The sequence below is a fragment of the Lynx canadensis genome, chromosome B4 (genome assembly GCF_007474595.2).
Source record: "Lynx canadensis isolate LIC74 chromosome B4, mLynCan4.pri.v2, whole genome shotgun sequence".
Lineage (NCBI taxonomy): Eukaryota > Metazoa > Chordata > Mammalia > Carnivora > Felidae > Lynx > Lynx canadensis.
The window spans coordinates 118,910,885-118,928,873 of NC_044309.1; the positions used below are offsets into that span (position 1 = coordinate 118,910,885).

The 17,989-nt window shown below is 39.3% G+C and overlaps 1 protein-coding gene across 4 annotated transcripts in view; it reads left to right on the forward strand.

The window, feature by feature from the left end:
- Positions 1-110: 110 nt before the first annotated feature.
- Positions 111-17,989, forward strand: part of APAF1 (apoptotic peptidase activating factor 1) — a 91,762-nt gene continuing 73,883 nt past the window's right edge. For 2 of the 4 annotated variants that reach the window (XM_030323466.1, XM_030323465.1), the window contains exons 1-4: positions 111-272; positions 3,897-4,069; positions 4,257-4,449; positions 5,108-5,305. In XM_030323466.1, the coding sequence (XP_030179326.1) occupies positions 3,932-4,069; positions 4,257-4,449; positions 5,108-5,305 (529 nt within the window). In that variant the 5' untranslated portion in view covers positions 111-272; positions 3,897-3,931. The remainder of the gene's footprint in view (positions 273-3,896; positions 4,070-4,256; positions 4,450-5,107; positions 5,306-17,989) is intronic. The other 2 variants (XM_030323463.2, XM_030323464.1) reach the window with 1 other exon arrangement.

Sequence of the window (17,989 nt, forward strand, 5' to 3'; positions counted from 1 at the left end):
GGCGCGCCCCCGTGGCTTAGCCACGCCCCCGCCATGGGGTGGGGCGGAGGACGCATCCTTAGGCGCGCGCGGCCACTAGCAGCAGCTGGAGCGCGCGCGGAGGCGTACTGTCTTGGCGCTCGGAGTGTTATTTATTGCGTGCGCGGGCGCGCGCTGTCCCCGGGCTGGGCGGGCGGAGCGGGCTTTGCTCCGCGGTTTCTGAGGCGAAGAGGAGGAGTTATCAAGTGGACGCTGATGCTGTATTTTGGCCTGAGGGGGCGAGGGAGCAGAAGGTGAGGAATCTCGGCCATCAGCGACCCTCGAGGACTTGAAGCCGCGGCGGCGTCCGGAGGGACGCCAGGCTCCGCTGAAGGGAAAGAGCGACTGCCCGAGTGGCCCTCCTCCCTTTGTGTCTGGGGTGGGGTCCACCCAGAGGGCGGCCCTCGGACCCGGGTTCACCTCGGCGCCCCGGGCCTGTGTGGCCGGCCTGCGGGGGTGACATCTACCTTTCCGCCAGTCAGAGGTCCCCGGGGATGGGGCGGGGGGGGGGAGAAATTCATTCAGGCGCCCCGGGCTACGGAGGCTCTGGTAGGCACCTGTGAGGCCCGGACTTGCCCCGGGGCTGCGCGCCGCGCCCTACATTCCTTTTAGGAAGCCCCCATTGCTTCCCTCCCCAGACCGCCACCCCCACCTTGACTTCCCAGTCTGTCCCCGCAGGGCTGCTCTTTCCAGTAAGACCATGGTACACAGGTTTGGGTAAGTTTGTGCCTCGCTTTTCTGCCCGAGCTGGGTTCTTTGGAGGTTCAGTAGCCGATTTCAGGGACGCAGAATTCTGGGACAAGGAATAATTAGTAACCATCCTGCTCCTGTACCAGGAAGAGAGATTACTGAGAGAGGAAGTAGCCAACTATTACAGGTTTCCTGGATGAAATTGCCCTTTACTTTTTTTTTATTTAACATCTTTGAAGAGTTTGTTTTTACATTTTGATGCGGTTACAAAAGTGGGACACTGAATTTTTTCAGAATATTATGATTTGTGCAGGGTTTAAAAACGTGTTTAAAATTTACATAATGGGGATGGGTAAAGTTGGAAATTAGTTTCAGGTTACCAATTTGCTTAGCAATTCGAAATAACCTAAAAAATTAACTGAAAATTAAGGGACGTTTTATGTTCAAAAAATTTTTAAAGTTCATTTATTTTGAGAGAGAGAGAGAGAACACAGGGGAGGGGCAGAGAGCGAGAGGGAGGGAGAGAGAATCCCAGGCAGGTTCTGTATTGTCTGTGTGGAGCTGGATGAGGGCTCGCTAACAAATCGAGAGATCATGACCTGAGGTAAAACCAAGAGTCGGAGGCTTAACCGATTAAGCCACCCAGGCCCCAGAGGGGACGTTTATGTTTAAATTGAGATCATAAAATGTTATTAATGTTTAAAAAATATCATAGCTTTATTCCAATCATAACTTTGTATTATCATTCAGATTCATGCTAATACTGGACATTAGCATGCTGGACATGTGATGTCAAGGTGAACCTTGCCAAGTATAGGCACATGCTCTATTTCCCTATGTTGCAAGTGCCACAGTTGTGACTTTAAAAGTATATAGTCATTGTTGACACTTAATGATTATCCCAACTCTCTGTGCACCCCAAATGATTTGTACTTACCTGTATTTTTGCACTTAGGACATCACATTCTAATTATCTCTTTAAGGGGCGCCTGGGTGGCTCAGTCGGTTGAGGGACCGACTTGGGCTCAGGTCATGATCTCGCATTCCATGAGTTGGAGCCCCGTGTCAGGCTCTGTGCTGACAGCTCAGAGCCTGGAGCCTGCTTCGGATTCTGTGTCTCCCTCTCTCTCTGCCCCTCCCCACTCGTGCTCTGTCTCAGAAATAAATAAACAATAAAAACATAAAAAATAAAAAAACTTCTGTGAGTCTTTTAATTATCTCTTTAAATTTTTCTCTCCCACTAGATTGTGAATTCCTTCAGGGATATGATTTAATCTCTGTAGACTTCAGGGCTTGGCACATAGGGGCTCAAATGTTTACTGAATCAATAAATTAATATATTTAGACACTCACTGTATTACATTGGATAGAGTTCTGTTAATGTTTTAAAAACTTGCAAACATTCTGATCTGGATTTTATACCCCTGGAAAAATTAGTGTTGTATCTGAAATAAAGTTGGTAGGAACTTAGAATATTATACTGTAAAGAATATTCTTTTTTTCTGTCCTCTTAATCCAAGGAATGACACCAAAGAATATTTTCTGTTGCTTTGTCATACTTAGCACAGCCAAAACATCAGTGGAGTAAGCATGTGAGAAATATGTTTTAGATGAAGATCTAGAGCTGACACTCACCTTGAGTGAGAACTAATGCTCAATACCAACAATGCTGTGGTTAGTCTTAATGTTTAATACAAGTTTCTAAACACTAGGATTTTAGTACGATCACTGTTTATAAAAATCATAAGAAGTTTTTTTTTAACTCTTTTTTTAAATGTTTTATTTTTATTTTTGAGACAGTGCAAGCAGGGGAAGGGCAGAGAGGGAGACAGAATCTGAAGCAGATTTCAGGCTCTGAACTTTCAGCACAGAGCCTGACGTGGGTCTCAAACCCACGAACTGCAAGACCATGACCTGAGCCACCCAGGCACCTTTTAAGAAGTTTTTTAAATTGTAAAAATGATAATGTGTATTGAAAAAATTAAGACTATATAGAAAAGTACAAAAAATAAAAAGGGGAAACGCACCAAATCTTGCTACTTGGAAGTAACCCAAAATGTTTTTCGTTGAGTAGACTTCCTAACATCTCCCAATATGTTTATATGATACCAACACATATTTTGTGCTGTTTTGGGGATCATGTTTCTCATTTTTTTAATCAGTTTGTGGTGAACATCTTTACATGTCAGTGCGTGAAGATGTGTCTTGTTTTTTGTTTTTAAATGTTTATTTATTTTGAGACAGAGCAGGGGAGGGGCAGAGAGAGAGGGAGACAGAGAATCCCAAGCAGCATCTGTGTTGTCAATGTGGAGCCGGTGGCTGGGCTTGAACTCACAAGCTGTGAGATCATGACCTGAGCTGAAATCAAGAGTCCGATTCTTAACCAACTCAGCCGCCCAGATACTCCATAGAGATGTGTTTTGTTTTAAATGGTTGTATAATATACCACTTTACATACATACTCTAATTTTTTAAATCCATACTTGGTGGGCATTTAGGTTGTTTTCATTTTTTTGGTGTGTCTATTAAAATGTTTATTTATTTTGAGAGAAAGGGAGAGTACGAGTTGGGGAGTGGTAGAGAGAAAGGGAGACGGAGAATCCCAAGTAGGCTTCTTGCTGTCAGCACAGAACCTGACACAGAGCTCGATCTCACAAACTGAGTGGAAATCAAGGATTTAGACGTCTAACCAGCTGAGTCACCCAGGTGCCCCTCATCTTTTTGTTTTTAATTTTGTTTTGTTTTCATGTTTTTTTCTTACCCAAACATTCTCTCTTAACTTTTTTTTTTAAGTAGGCTCCACACCCAATTTGTGGCTTGAACTCACAGCTCTGTTAACTCTTTTTTGTGTTTTGTGTTTGTTTTTTGTTTTTTTTTTTTGATATCTTTGCATACGTATGTAAATGTCTCCTTAAGGTAAATTTCTGGAAGTGAGATTTTTGGGTTAGAGACAATACTTACCTTAAATGCTTTTATATCTTATCGCCTTCCAGAAAAGTTATATCCATTTTGTACTCTCAAGTGGTGCATATGAAAACTCATTTTTTCACACCTTTGAAAGTGTTGGGTTTTGTCCAGTTTTAAAAATCTTTGCCAAAAAAAATCTTATATTTCTTGATTACCAGTAATGTTGCACATCTTTTCATATCTTTATTGACCTGACAAAAATTTTGATGTTTTGTCCATAGCTGATGGTTGACAGCTTAGAGAAAAATTTGAGAGGATGGATGCAAAAGCTCGAAACTCTTTGCTTCAACATAGAGAAGCCCTGGAAAAGGACATTAAAACGTCCTACATCATGGATCGTATGATTAATGATGGAGTTTTAACAGTATCAGAGGAGGAAAAAGTAAAAAATGAGGTAAAGCCCTCTGAAGCAGTCTTTGCTATAAAGTTTTTTTCTTTCCAATTTTTATTTAAAATGTTTGCTATAATTATTTGATGACTTTAAAAAGTTTCTTAAATTTATTTCAGAACTTGCACTGGTCTCCACTAATTTATGTTGCAACATACTCTTTGTAGTATACTAAACTACTTATTTTTTTTAGCCCACTCAGCAGCAACGAGCAGCTCTCCTAATTAAAATGATACTTAAAAAAGATAATTATTCCTACATATCATTCTACAATGCTCTAATACATGAAGGGTATAAAGATCTTGCTGGCCTTCTTCATGGTGGCATTCCTGTCATCTCTTCTTCGAATGGTGGCAAAGATTCAGTTGGTGGAATAACTTCATATGGTTTGTATTCATTATATCTTATATCACGTTGCTATGACAGTGCTACATTGCTGCAGTTTTATCGTATTTTAAATGGAGTCTGTTGAAGAGACTGGTTCACTGAAAATGCATGTGAAAAAATTATAGTTAGGTTTTCCAATTTAAATATATTTACTTGTACCTATGTTTACTCACATTTTCCTCTTGCCCAGGGAGCTGTCTACTGCTGAGGGAACAATACACATTTTTAGGGATTAAAAAGACAATTTTTAGGCTTTTATTTAAGCTCTTCTCCAGTTCTGTGTTTATTGAGTTCGTGCATAGGAAAGAATAAGAATCTTTAGAAATCTATGTTCTTGAAAGGAACTCCATATTCCTTTACACCATCCTTTCCAGTCTTTAATATGAGAAAAAGAGATTGGAGAGTTAAGGAGGAATAGGGTGTATAAGGGCAGATGCAGATGGAGCTTTCCATTATCTGTAGTCATCTTGAAAGGCCTATGTTTGTTTTTGTTATATTCTGAGAAATCAGAACATTGAGGTTAGTATGCTAGCCACATCTTCTCTTGGAAGTTCTGAGGTTAAAGCCCCAGCCTTGCTTTCTTTGGCTTTTATGGTATGACCTGAGTAACCATTTCAAAGTTCTGTTCATTCATACTTGTTTTGTTTTGGATTTCAGTAAGGACAGTCCTGTGTGAAGGTGGAGTGCCACAGAGGCCGGTGGTCTTTGTACTAGGAAGAAAACTGGTGAACTCAATTCAGCAGAACCTCTTCAAACTAAATGGTGAACCAGGATGGGTCATCATATACGGAATGGCAGGTTGTGGGAAGTCTGTTTTAGCTGCAGAAACTGTTCGAGATCATTCTTTCTTAGATGGTAAGTTTGATTACCATGTGTTGCTGGCTAAGGAAGCATGGTATTAGTTTTCTGTTGCTGCTGTAGCAAATAACTAGAACTTTGGTGGCATAAAACAACACAAATTTGTTATTGTACAGTTCTGGAAGTGAGAAGTCTAAAGTAGTTCTTACTGGGCTAAAGTCATGGTGTCAGCAGGGCTGAGTTTCTTTTGGAGGCTCTAGGGAAAATCCTTTCCCTTGCATTTTCCAGCTTCTAGAGATTGCCTGGACTCATGGTTCCTTCTTCCATTTTCAAAGCTGGTGGTACATAACATCTTCAGATCTTTTTCTCTCTTTATGATCTTTGCTTCTGTCACTGCCTCTCTTTCTCTGACTCACCTTTTTGCCTCCCTCTTCTAGGGGCCCTTGGATGATCCAGAATAATATCATCCCCAAATCCTTAATTTAATTGCATCTGCAAAGTCCTTTTTTGCCATTTAAGGTACTATGATTACAAGTTCTGTAGGTTAGGATGTGAACATCTTGGAGAAGCTGTTATTCTCCAATTCCAGGCCAATATTCTCCAATAGCCAGCCAAAGAGGCTTGGCTAACCAGTCTAATAAATTCATTATTAGATGGCACTTATTATTACTGGATTGAATCTAGTTCCCTTGTATCTTAATAACTGAGGGGATTGTAGAGTTGAAAAAGGATTTTGAAAGGTTGTCCACTTTATATCCCTGTCTTTTAAGCAGTATTGGACTTACACGTTCCTGTCACTTGAGTGCTATAGAGAAGGAGAGTTTTGGAAACTCATTTCCATTAATGATTCTCCTAGTGGTGATTCTCCCATGTATTTGGCATCCTATATTAAACTATTAATTCCATTTCTGTAATTACTTCCATCAGTGGTCTATGTTTAAAAATCTTTAGGGGCACCTGGCTGGCTTAGTCAGTAGAGCATGCAACTCTAGATCTCAGGGTTGGGAGTTTGAATCCTATATTGGATTTTCGATATAGAGATTACTTAAAAAATCTTGAGGGGAAAAAAAAATCCTGGCTTCTCTTAAAATTTTTAGTAACTTGTCTATTTTATATGTAATCCCCAAGAAAAAGAAAAAATGGGAATTGACTATGGCAACCAATGGGTTTTTGCAGATAGGCCTTTTTTTTAATTTGCTTTTTTTTTTTTTTAAAAATGTTACTTATTTTGAGAGAGAGAGGTAGAGAGAGAGAGGGAGACAGAGGATCTGAAGCAGGTTCCGTGCTGAAAGCAAGAGAGCCTCATGTGGGGCTTGAATTCATAAACCATGAGATCGTGACCTGAGCTGATGTCAGATGCTTCACTGACTGAGCCACCAGGCACCCCTAGGTTTTTTTTTTTTTTTAAGAAATCACTACACTCAGTGTGGGGCTTGAACTCACAACCTTGAGATCAAGAGTCCCATGGGGCACCTGGGTGACTCAGTCACTTGGGCGTCCAACTTTGGCTCAGGTCATGATCTCACTGGTCACAAGTTTGGGCCCTGCATCAGGCTCTGTGCTGACAGCTCAGTGACTGGGGCCTGCTTTGGATTCTGTGTCTCCCTCTCTGCCCTCCCCCACTCGCACTCTGTCTCTCTCAAAAATAAAATAAATACAAGAGTCCCATGCTCGACTCACTGAGCCAGCTAGGCGCCCCTGTGGATAGGCTTTATAGATTCATTTGACATCTAGTGACTGACTTCTTGCTTCAGGTATTCATGTATTCAGCAAATGTTTGAGAGCCTACTATGGAGCTTGGCAAAAAGGAAGGTCCAGTCTGTGCATCTAAGAAATTTATTCACAGTCAAGTAGGGGAGACAGACACGTAAACAAATTATATGTGACAAATGGAGCAGTAGAAACAAGTATGTGGTACAAAGTTAGAACAAAGGAAGGAAGTATTATCTCTCTGGGGGAAGAGGATGAACAGGACAGGCTCCTCTAATGACATGACATTTTAGCTGGAGTTTGGAGGAATAATAGAAGTTTGCTAGGTAGACTAGGTAGGGTTGGGAGAGTAGCGAAGGTATTGAATAGACTGGGGAAGGGCATACTGTGCAGAAGAGTGTTTAGGACATGTCGCAGGTATACTGCTGACCTTAATGAATCTGGTGGGTTCTCAAGGTATTCATAGTTAGACAGCTCCATCAGTCTTTGGTTGCCTTCATTCATTAGTGACTTCAAGTGGAATTTAAAGATGGTGCTTGACTTCTAGTTGTTAATAACTTTTTTGTTTATAATACATAATAAGCAGTTAAAAGAGTTTATGATGAGATGACAAAATTAATGATGGAATAAATAGTAAGCGTTTAAGAGATTTAGAAAGATGAAGGCTAGGGCACATCTGTTGTACTCACCCTGTTTTGGTGTACACTTCACAGCCCTTGTCAGCAGTATTGATCTTCTTTTGTTAGAAAAATGCCCAATTCCTTGGTTTTTCCCTGTTGTCATTAGAGAGAAGTTTGTGGGATTCAGTTCCATCCAAGTCTTATGGCTAAAGTTTTATTTGAATACTTATTTATTCATTCGCTCACTCTACTGCAAAGTTGATCACTAAGGGTATTTCAGAGTAAAAATTGGTTTAAGTTCTTTTAGTGTGAAGAAATGCATTTTCCTTACAATATTATGATGAATTTCCTTTAAAAACATATTTATAGCTTACTAATTTAAAGGTTAGAAGTATGCCGCTCAACTCAGTTTAAATCACTCTAGATTACTGAAGTGAATTTTCAGTTTTAGGGGTTAAAATTGACCAATAACTTATGGAATTAATTACCCAGGAATCAGATGGTATAAATTGTGGTCTCAGAGTTTTAACCACCTTGTTTTGAGAAAATGTCAAAGATACTGGCAATATTTCAGTGTATAATGTAGTTAATATCTTTCATATACTTTTTTGAGATTTCATGTTGATGTATAGAGGATTGAATTAATCATTGTTTAGTTCACACCTGTTTTCATATTGGGTCTGTGTAAGACTTAGCTTTTTCTTTTTTTATTTTCTTTTTCTTTCTTTTTTTTTGGTGTAAGACTTAGCTCTTAGCTACTATGTTTGTTTTCTTTTAAAAATTTCCCATTCTCGATAAAGAAATTGTGGCTTATATACACAATGGAGTACTATGTGGCAATGAGAAAGAATGAAATATGGCCCTTTGTAGCACCGTGGTTGGAACTGGAGAGTGTGATGCTAGGTGAAATAAGCCATGCAGAGAAATACAGATACCATATGTGTTCACTCTTAGGTGGATCCTGAGAAACTTAACAGAAACCCATGGGGGAGGGGAAGGAAAAAAAAAAAAGGTTAGAGTGGGAGAGAGCCAAAGCATAAGAGACTCTTAAAAACTGAGAACAAACTGAGGGTTGGTGGGGGTGTGGGAGGGAGGGAAGGGTAGGTGATGGGCATTGAAGAGGGCATCTTTTGGGATGAGCACTGGGTGTTGTATGGAAACCAATTTGACAATAAATTTCATATATTAAAAAAAAATTCCCATTCTCATTTTCCGTCCATTCCTTTAATACACACTTTTCTATTGTGTCTCCTCTTCTGTTTCATCTCCACAGTAATTCTTTTTTTTTCTTTTTTTTTTAAATTTTTATTTATTTATTTATTTTTTCAACGTTTATTTATTTTTGGGACAGAGAGAGACAGAGCATGAACGGGAGAGGGGCAGAGAGAGAGGGAGACACAGAATCGGAAACAGGCTCCAGGCTCTGAGCCATCAGCCCAGAGCCTGACGTGGGGCTCGAACTCCCGGACCGCGAGATCGTGACCTGGCTGAAGTCGGACGCTTAACCGACTGCGCCACCCAGGCACCCTCCACAGTAATTCTTTAAGACCAGCTGGGTGTTCTACAGTTCAACTCAATTCTGACACTATGTACCTGGAGATAGTGGCAGATCCCACAGGTTAAGGGCTTAATCTTGCAAGACTGCCCTCCTGCCATCCCTCCCATCCTTCAGATGCTAATCACAAGTCCAGGTTGTTAGCTGTGCATCTGACCAAATGGCTATAGATTGGACTTTCCCTCTTCTTGTATTTGATTAATTTGCTAGAGTGACTTTCAATATATATATATTTTTAATGTTTATTTATTTCTGAGAGAGAGAGAGGGTGACACAGATCTGAAGTAGGCTCCAGCTCTGAGCTGTCAGCACAGAGTCCCACGTGAGGCTCAAACCCATGAACCGTGAGATCATGACCTGAGCTGAAGTTGGATGCTTAACCGACTGAGCCACCCAGGTGTCCCTAGTGTAGCTTCAAAGGAAAACATTTTATGTACTAGATTACTTGTTTATTATAAAAGCATACAAAAGAGGAACCGCCAGATGGAAGAGATGCAGTAGGGGCAAGGTATGTGGGAAGGGGTGTTGAGCTTCCCTGACAACTCTAGTATACCACTCTGTCTACACCTTCATTGAACAGGCTGTCTATACCCCCCTTTTGGGAGGCTTCATTAAAATGAAGGTGATTAAATCATTGGCCATTAGTGATTGAGTTCAATTTCCAGCCTCTCTTCCCTCTCTAGAGGTCTGGAAGATCTGGGGCATGGGGCTGGAAGTTCCAACCCTCTATATGGTTGGTTCCCTGGCAGCAGTCCCCATTTTTCCATTATATTGAGCCTTTTCGAAAGTAATTTTATTAACAAACTCAGGTGTGTTTGAAAGTGTCTTATATGAATAATTTTCACTTTTATACCTCTGGCATTATTTCAGGAACTGGGAACAAAACTAAATATTATAAAAGGTGTCCCTATGGCTCTTATTTGGGAAATTACAAGGGTTTTACAGCTATGTGCCAGGAACAGTGATGAAGACCAAATATATTGATCACTGTATCACCTCCCCATAGGTGATCACACCTCCCCATAGGTGATCCTTCCAGTGTATTTAATGTATGTTCTTTGTAAGCATATTTGTAATGTATGTTTTCTTGTAAAACGTGTTGTTGTAGGCAGGTATTTTAAATTTGCGTAAATGTTATAGCGTTAATTATTCTATTTCTTACCTCTCTTGACACTGTTTTTAAGATTTATCTTTGTTGCTGGCTATATATCTTATTTTACACCTGATTGCTATCCTACATGGGGTGCATCTAGCACATTTTATTGTTATTCCCCTAGTTAATAGATACATAGATGGTCTCCAACTCTTTGCAGCCCCACTAAAGCTGGGCTGAACTTTTACAGAAGTGAGAATTTTTTGAGTGTATGTATCTAGGAGCAGAATCACTAAATTATAGAAAATGGTGACATCAGATTTGATTGCCCTCCAATCTGTATGTTCCCACCAGTAGTGTATGAGGGATCCTATAATCTCACTTCCTTATTGACACTAGGTATCATCTAGATTTATGATTTTTTGCTAGGTCAGCAAGTATAATCTTCTAATTTGCATTTCTCTGATAACTTGAGTTTGACTATTTCTAAGGAAGCTTTTTAGCTTTTTGGGTTTCCTTTTTTTAATTTTGTTTCTATCATTTGTCTGTTTATCCATTGAGATTTCTTTTCTCTTTGCTCTCTAGGAGTTTCTTTTATATTCTAGATATTTGATGCTGTTGGTTTTAGATTATGTAAATATCTTCTTTTTATTTGTCTGTATTAACTTTGCCCTGGATGTCTTTAACAGAAATCTTTAATTCTGATATAGTCAAATTAATGAATTTTTGTGTCTTCTAATTTGTGCTTCTTGAATTTTGCTTAAGTACTTCTAATACGGTATTATTATTCAGATTTAGTTCATTAATGTTTTTGGAGTCTGCTTTAGTATATCCACTAATTCAAGAGTAGATACTTTACTGAAGATAAACTTTAGTCACTGGAGTTCATTTCCATTCTAAAATATAGGAATCTTGGATTTTTGCCATTTAATTGTAGTATAAAACCTTTTTTTTTTTTTCTTTTGTAAGTGTCCATAGCTGTAAGGTTTACAAACTTTATTAACACTGTGGTTCTGGGGGCACCTGGGTGGCTCAGTTGGCTAAGTGTCAGACTTTGGCTCAGGTCATGATCTCACAGTTCATGGGTTTGAGCCCCATGTCGGGCTCTGTGCTGACAGCTCAGAGTTGGGCCTGCTTTGGATTCTGTGTCTCCTCTCTGCCCCTCACCTGGTCATGCTTGCTCATGCTCTCTCTCTGTCACAAAATAAACAAACATTAAAAAATTAAAAAAAAAACTGGTTCTTATAGAATTTTTGTTGTCTTAGGGTGGTGTTTAAAGAAATTATTAAAATTAATAAAGAATATTAGATTCTTAACTATTTATGCCTATACATTTTTAGGTAACCCAATTTCCTTTTTTTTAAAGTTTATTTATTTTGGGAGAGCTTGAGTAGGGGAGGGAAAGAGAGAGAGGAGAGAGAGGGAGAATCCCAAGCAGGCCTCTGCACTGTCAGTACAGAGCTGACAGGGGGCTTAAACTCACCAACTGTGAGATCATGACCTGAGCCAAAATCAAGAGTCAGTTGGTTAACTGACTGAACCACCCAAGGTGCCCCGAGTAACCCAGTATCCTTTCGAATGTTCAACCCTTTATTTATTTTGGGTGTGGGTAGGAAAATAGGAGTTCACAGGTGTTTTTAAAAATTTTTTTTTAATGTTTATTTTTGAGAGAGAGAGAGAGGGAGGGGGACAAAGTGTGAGCTGGGAAGGGGCAGAGAGTGAGGGAGACACAGAATCCAAAGCAGGCTTCAGGCTCTGAGCTGTCAGCACAGAGCCCAATGCAGGGCTTGAACTCACAAGCTGTGAGATCATGACCTGAGTTGAAGTCGGATGCCCAACCGACTGAGCCACCCAGGTGCCCCCCCCTTTTTTTTAATGTTTATTTATTTATTTTGAGAGAGAGAGGTAGAGAGAGCATATGTGATGAGCAAGGAACAGAGAGAGGGGGAGAGAGAGAATCCCAAGCAGACTCTGTGGTGCTTGAACTCACAACTGTGAGATCATGACCTGAGCTGAAATCAAGAATCGGACTTTTAACCTACCGAGCTACCCAGGTGCCTGGAGGAGTTAACATGTTTATAAACCATTGATATCGCTGTGTATATATGCTGAGTTTTTAAAGCATGGAAGCTTTATCTGGAGGCTGTCTACTATTCGTTCTGTCCTTCCTAAGATTTCTTTGATGCTATTAGATTTTTGATTGCTACCAGGACAAATCACATGTGAAAGTAGGGTGGGGTTACTTTTCTCTGATTAAAGGCAGTGTTTTTGTGAATAAGTTCCCCTGAATGAATTACAGGTGTAAGCCTCATTCAAGGCTGACTTGCTCCCTCTTGTGCCCATAGTCAAGATGTTTACATTCTTTCTGAAATGTGGAATTAATACTGTTATACCGTGATGGTAGATTTGCAGATGAGTTGGTCATCTGGTCTCTTTGTTTTTCTTTGTAAAGCTAGCAGTGTTTTATTTTTTCTTGTATGTTTTCTTTTTTTTTAAGCCTCTCTCCCTCTCTCCCTCCCTCTCTCTCTCTCTCTCTCTCTCCTCTCTCTCTCTCTCTCTCTCTTTTAATTAAACTCTGTACCCAGCATGGGGCTTGAGACTCATGACCCTGAGATCAAGAGTCACATGCTCTACCGACTAAGCCAGCCAGGGGCCCCTTGGATATGTTTCTAATGCCTAATGTTTTTGTTTTAAAATTTAGGAGAGAAAGATTTTTTTTTTTTTTTTTTTTTTTTTTTTTTTTTTTTTTTGCTTTTGAACATTGGTGCCTTTATTTTTTAAAAACTTTGTTTTATAATTGAAGTATAGTTGACACAATGTTACATTAGTTTCAGGTATACAACATAGTGATTGAGGACTCGTACACATTATCTATCACCCCACGTAGAGCTACCATCTGTCACCATACAGTGCTATTATAATACCATTCCCTGTATTCCCTATGCTGTACCCTTTCATCTCCTTGACTTATTCATTCCATAACTGGAAGCCTGTACCTCCACTTCCCCTTCATTCCATGTTGCCCAGTGTCTCCACTCCCCTCCCTTCTATGAGTTTGTTCTCTGTATTTAGGGTCTGTTTATGCTTTTTGTTTGTTTATTTGTTTTTTAGATTCTACATTACGTGATATCATATGGTATTGTCTTTAGGAGAGAAGACCTTTGGTCTAGGGTAATAGTACTTAAATTTAAATCTGAGGAATTTATTAGCTAGTTACATCTGGACACTTTCCATTGTCTTTACTCTGGGATGACTTTTTTTTCTCCCCTAAGTTCTTTGTTCTGAGAGAGAGAGAGAGAGAGAGAGGGAGAGGGGAGAGGGAGGGAGAGTGTGCATGCACACAACGTGTGGGGGAGGGGGGGTGCGGGGAGAGAGAGAGAGAGAGAAATAATGAATCCTTCCCAAGTAGGCCTTCTGTGCTGACAGTGTGGACTTTGAGATCATGGGCCTTGAGCTGAAATAGAGTCCGCCGCTGAACCAACTAAACCACTCAGGTGCCACGGTCGATTTTTAAGAAAATTTTGAAATGAATGCACACATTAAAAAAAAAACAAAACAAAACATAAAACCCTTAGGAGCAACAGGTAGTTTAAAATATGTTTTAAATGTTACAAAAGTAGGGTGCCTGGCTGGCTCAGTCAGTAGAGCATGTAATGCTTGATCTTGGGGTTGTAAGTTTGAGTCCCACATGGGGTGTAGAGATTACTTACAAATAAAATCTTTAAAAAAAATTACAAAAGTAGCATTTTCTTTAAAAAGGAGTAAAAATTCTTTTCACTTGCTTTTTTTTTCCTTCTCCTAAATTCTAAATCCTTAGCAGAGGTAATTGGTGGGTAACAGTTACAGTGAAGTTTTCCAAACTTTTTTCCTGTACATTTACAAACCTGTGCACACACAGAATGCAGTTGTAACACTAAGGGAAACCTCAGGGATTTACTATTTCATAAATGTAGACTTACACTGAGGGAAGTCTAAGGGAGCTTGCAGAAGCTTTCACTGATAATTAAACCATGCTTCACAGCACTGTCTTTACCCTAGTTCCCTGCAGAATTCTCTATCTCCCGGTCATTTGTTATCTTTTAGATTCTCATGCGGTTACTAGTTAGTACATTGCCAATTCTGATCTAGGTTTCCTCCTCTCATTCCCAAGCTTTTCTGTCTTATCCCCTAGGTTTTCTCCTCTGTGATCAGGAAACTCTTCTATCTTATCACCCTGTTCTGAGAATGTTTATTTCCTTGCCTTATCTAAAATTGGGCATTCCCCCACTGTTCCCCCCCTCCCCCCCCCCCCATACCACATTCTCCATAGCTACCTTCCATGGTTTGGCAACTTTTTTCCCTATATACTTAAGCACTAGGAAGTGTTTGATGTTGTCCTTGCTTTCTGTTGCCTCATCCAGACCATTAATACTCCCTTTTCCCAGCGAAAGTCTTTGTCCCTTTGAAGTTCACTTCTCTGATGCCTTCCCAGTTATGATATTGTTCTCATTCATTGATGATTGGAGTTCTTAATTATAAATTTAAGCTCTTCTTCTGTTGACATTCTTAGTAAGATCAGTTGACATTTATATAGTGAGTCATCCAAAACCTTGGCCTCTCAGTTTCTTGATTTCTTTATCTGCAGTGACCATTGTCTTTATTTTCCTTTAGCCTTTGCTTCTTTGATCACAGACTGGACCCTTGTCCTTGCCAATTACCGGAAATGATACTACTTTTGAAATCTTAACGTTAAAACCTGTTCTACCTTTTGCCCCCCTCCATCTATTCTCAGTTCACTACTACAGTTTTCTGATCTATCAAGACTTATTTCTTTTTGATTCCATAATTCCTCACTATTTATCCCATTAGCACCCTCCTAGGCTCAGACCTAGTTTTTATTGCCCATTATTCAGTTGCTTCACAGCACATGCTCTTGGCTCTTTAGTTTCTCCTTACTTGGGTAAAAGCTGATTGCTTCTTCTCTACTAGGAGATGGGATCTAATTGCTTAGTCCCCATTGCTTCATCCAGACAGTTACTTGCTTATTCCACATTGCTTCATCCAGACCATAATTTCCTTCCTCTTTGCTGAAGAAAATCACCCAACTTAGTTCCAGTGTAAATTTATGACCATAAACCTTGGCATTTTGCTAGGTTTAGTTAGTGGATGTGTAATTATTGCATTGAAGTTTATAGGGTGTAATCAAAAAACAACTTTTTTCCCGTGTTGCCTGTTCAAAACTTCCCTGGGACTGATTCTTTCCCTCACCTTGTACAGGTTCAGAGTCCCAGGGTCACTTCAAATTTTAAAAACAATCTAATTTTTTTTTTAAGTTTTTATTTTATTCCAGTTAGGTAGCATACAGTGTTGGATTAGTTTCAGGTATATGATACAGCTATTCAACAATTCTGCATCATCTGGTGCTCATCACAAGTGTACTTTTTAAAAATCTTTTTTGATGTAACCTGTAACTTTATTCTTTACAAGGTTACATTTATTTCAGGTATGCAGTATAGTGATTCAAACAGTTCCATACATCTCCCAAACAAATCCCATCACCTATTTAACCCATCCCCCCTCCCACCTCTCCTCTGGTAACCATCAGTTTGTTCTCTATAGTTAAGAATCTGTTTCTTGGTTATCTCTCTTTTTCCCTGTGCTCATTTGTTTCTTAAATTCCACATGAGTGAAATCCTATGGTATTTGTTTTTCTCTGATTTATTTCTCTTAGCATTATACTCTCTAGCTTCAGACGTGTCGTTGCATATGCCAAGATTTCATTCTTTTTTGTGGTTGAATAATATTCCATTGTGTATATATACATCTTTATCCATTCATTAATCGATGGGTACTTGAGCTGCTTCCATAATTTGGGTATTGTAGATAATGCTGCTATGTATCCCTTTGAATTAGTGTTTCTGTATTTTTTGGGTAAATACTCAGTGCCATTGCTGGACCATGGGATAGTTCTGTTTTTAACTTTTTGAGGAATCTCCATACTGTTTTCCATAGTGGCTGCACCAGTTTGCATTCCAGCAATCTAATTTCAATAATTAAAATGTCAAGGCCTATTTAATATTCCAAACTTCATTTATATGTAAGGTTTTCTCTTTCCTCAGTTGGTCCTGCCTCAGGCTTGGGAAGAGGTGGTTAGGGTGGACATTGCAGTTTGTTTCCAGCTTTTTTCTGTTGAAAATAGTGCTGCAGTAAATATCCTTGAGGAGGTGGAATAGTTTAGAATGAGCAGTGGTGCTGGAGGTTTGAATCCCAGCTCTACTTTATTAACCTGTGTGACTTTGGACAAACTACTCAATCTTCCTATACCTCAGTTTCCTTATCTATAAAATGGGGAAAATAAGTGTCTTCCTGATAGTTTACGATGTGGATTAAAAATAGATTAATATGGGGGCGCCTGGGTGGCGCAGTCGGTTAGCGTCCGACTTCAGCCAGGTCACGATCTCGCGGTCCGTGAGTTTCGAGCCCCGCGTCAGGCTCTGGGCTGATGGCTCAGAGCCTGGAGCCTGTTTCCGATTCTGTGTCTCCCTCTCTCTCTGCCCCTCCCCCGTTCATGCTCTCTCTCTGCCCCAAAAATAAATAAACGTTGAAAAAAAAAAATTAAAAAAAAAAAATAGATTAATATGTAGAACCCTTAGAATATCTGTCATAAGTAGGTCTTTGCATTTATACAGATCTTTCTTTTGGATGGTTAAGGTTTTATAATAGTGATTTTTGTACTTAATTATTTGTAAATACCAGTAAACAAAAATTGCCCTTTGGTATGTTATAGCTTATTAATCTTTATCTATTTTTTGTATTTTCTTATACTATTTATGATTACCTAATATAAATCTTTATGGTTAATGCCACTGGTATGGTCTAATGCTACTGCTCACCATATTTTACACATAGGAACCCTTCTTGCATTTTTTTTTTTTTTAATCTATACATGGAGCTGATTAAATATAGTCTATGAAGGCTTAAGATTTTTGGCTCCTGATACCTATGTAAGTAAAAATATGTATTGTAAGATATACTGTGGCTTAATTAACAATGATAATGATGTTAACAGTTGAAAGTAACAGTAATAATAATTTCCATTCTTATATGGTGCCTACTACTTCAAAGCTTAATATTTGCAGGGTGCTCTCAGATCCATATCACTAGTAATCCTGTCTGTTATAGTACCTTACGGTCAACAACATAGCAAATTTACATGTTATTAATTTCTCAGTGTAACTCTGAAATAGGTAAGGTAAATAATACCTTAGTATACGTCAGTATAACAAATGAAAGTGAGGTTAAGTGATTTGCTAAAGATAGCATAGCTAGTAAGCAGTAGAGCCAGACTTGAACCTAACTTCTTACTTTAAGTTTCTATACGAGAACCATAATGAGTGAGTTATGTGTTCCTGGATATCTGTGGTTCTCAGTCAGAGGCAATTTTGCCCCCAGGGGACATTGACAATGTTTGGAGATATCTTTGGTTGTCATAATCAGGGAGGAGGAATGCTACTAGCATATAGTGGGTAGAGGCCAGGGAGACTGTTAAACATCCTACAATGCCCAGGAAGGTTCCTTACAATAAAGAATTATCTGGCCCAAAATGTCAAAAGTACTGAGTTTGAGAAATTATGTTTTACAGTGATCATTGATGACATAGGACAAAAACTAAATTTTAGTTTGGTAAGATTTTACTGATAAACAGATTTATTTCATACTTCAGTTTCTTCACATCTTCAGCTCTTCTTAGATTCAGGTTATAAAGCTCAACAGTACTCTACAAG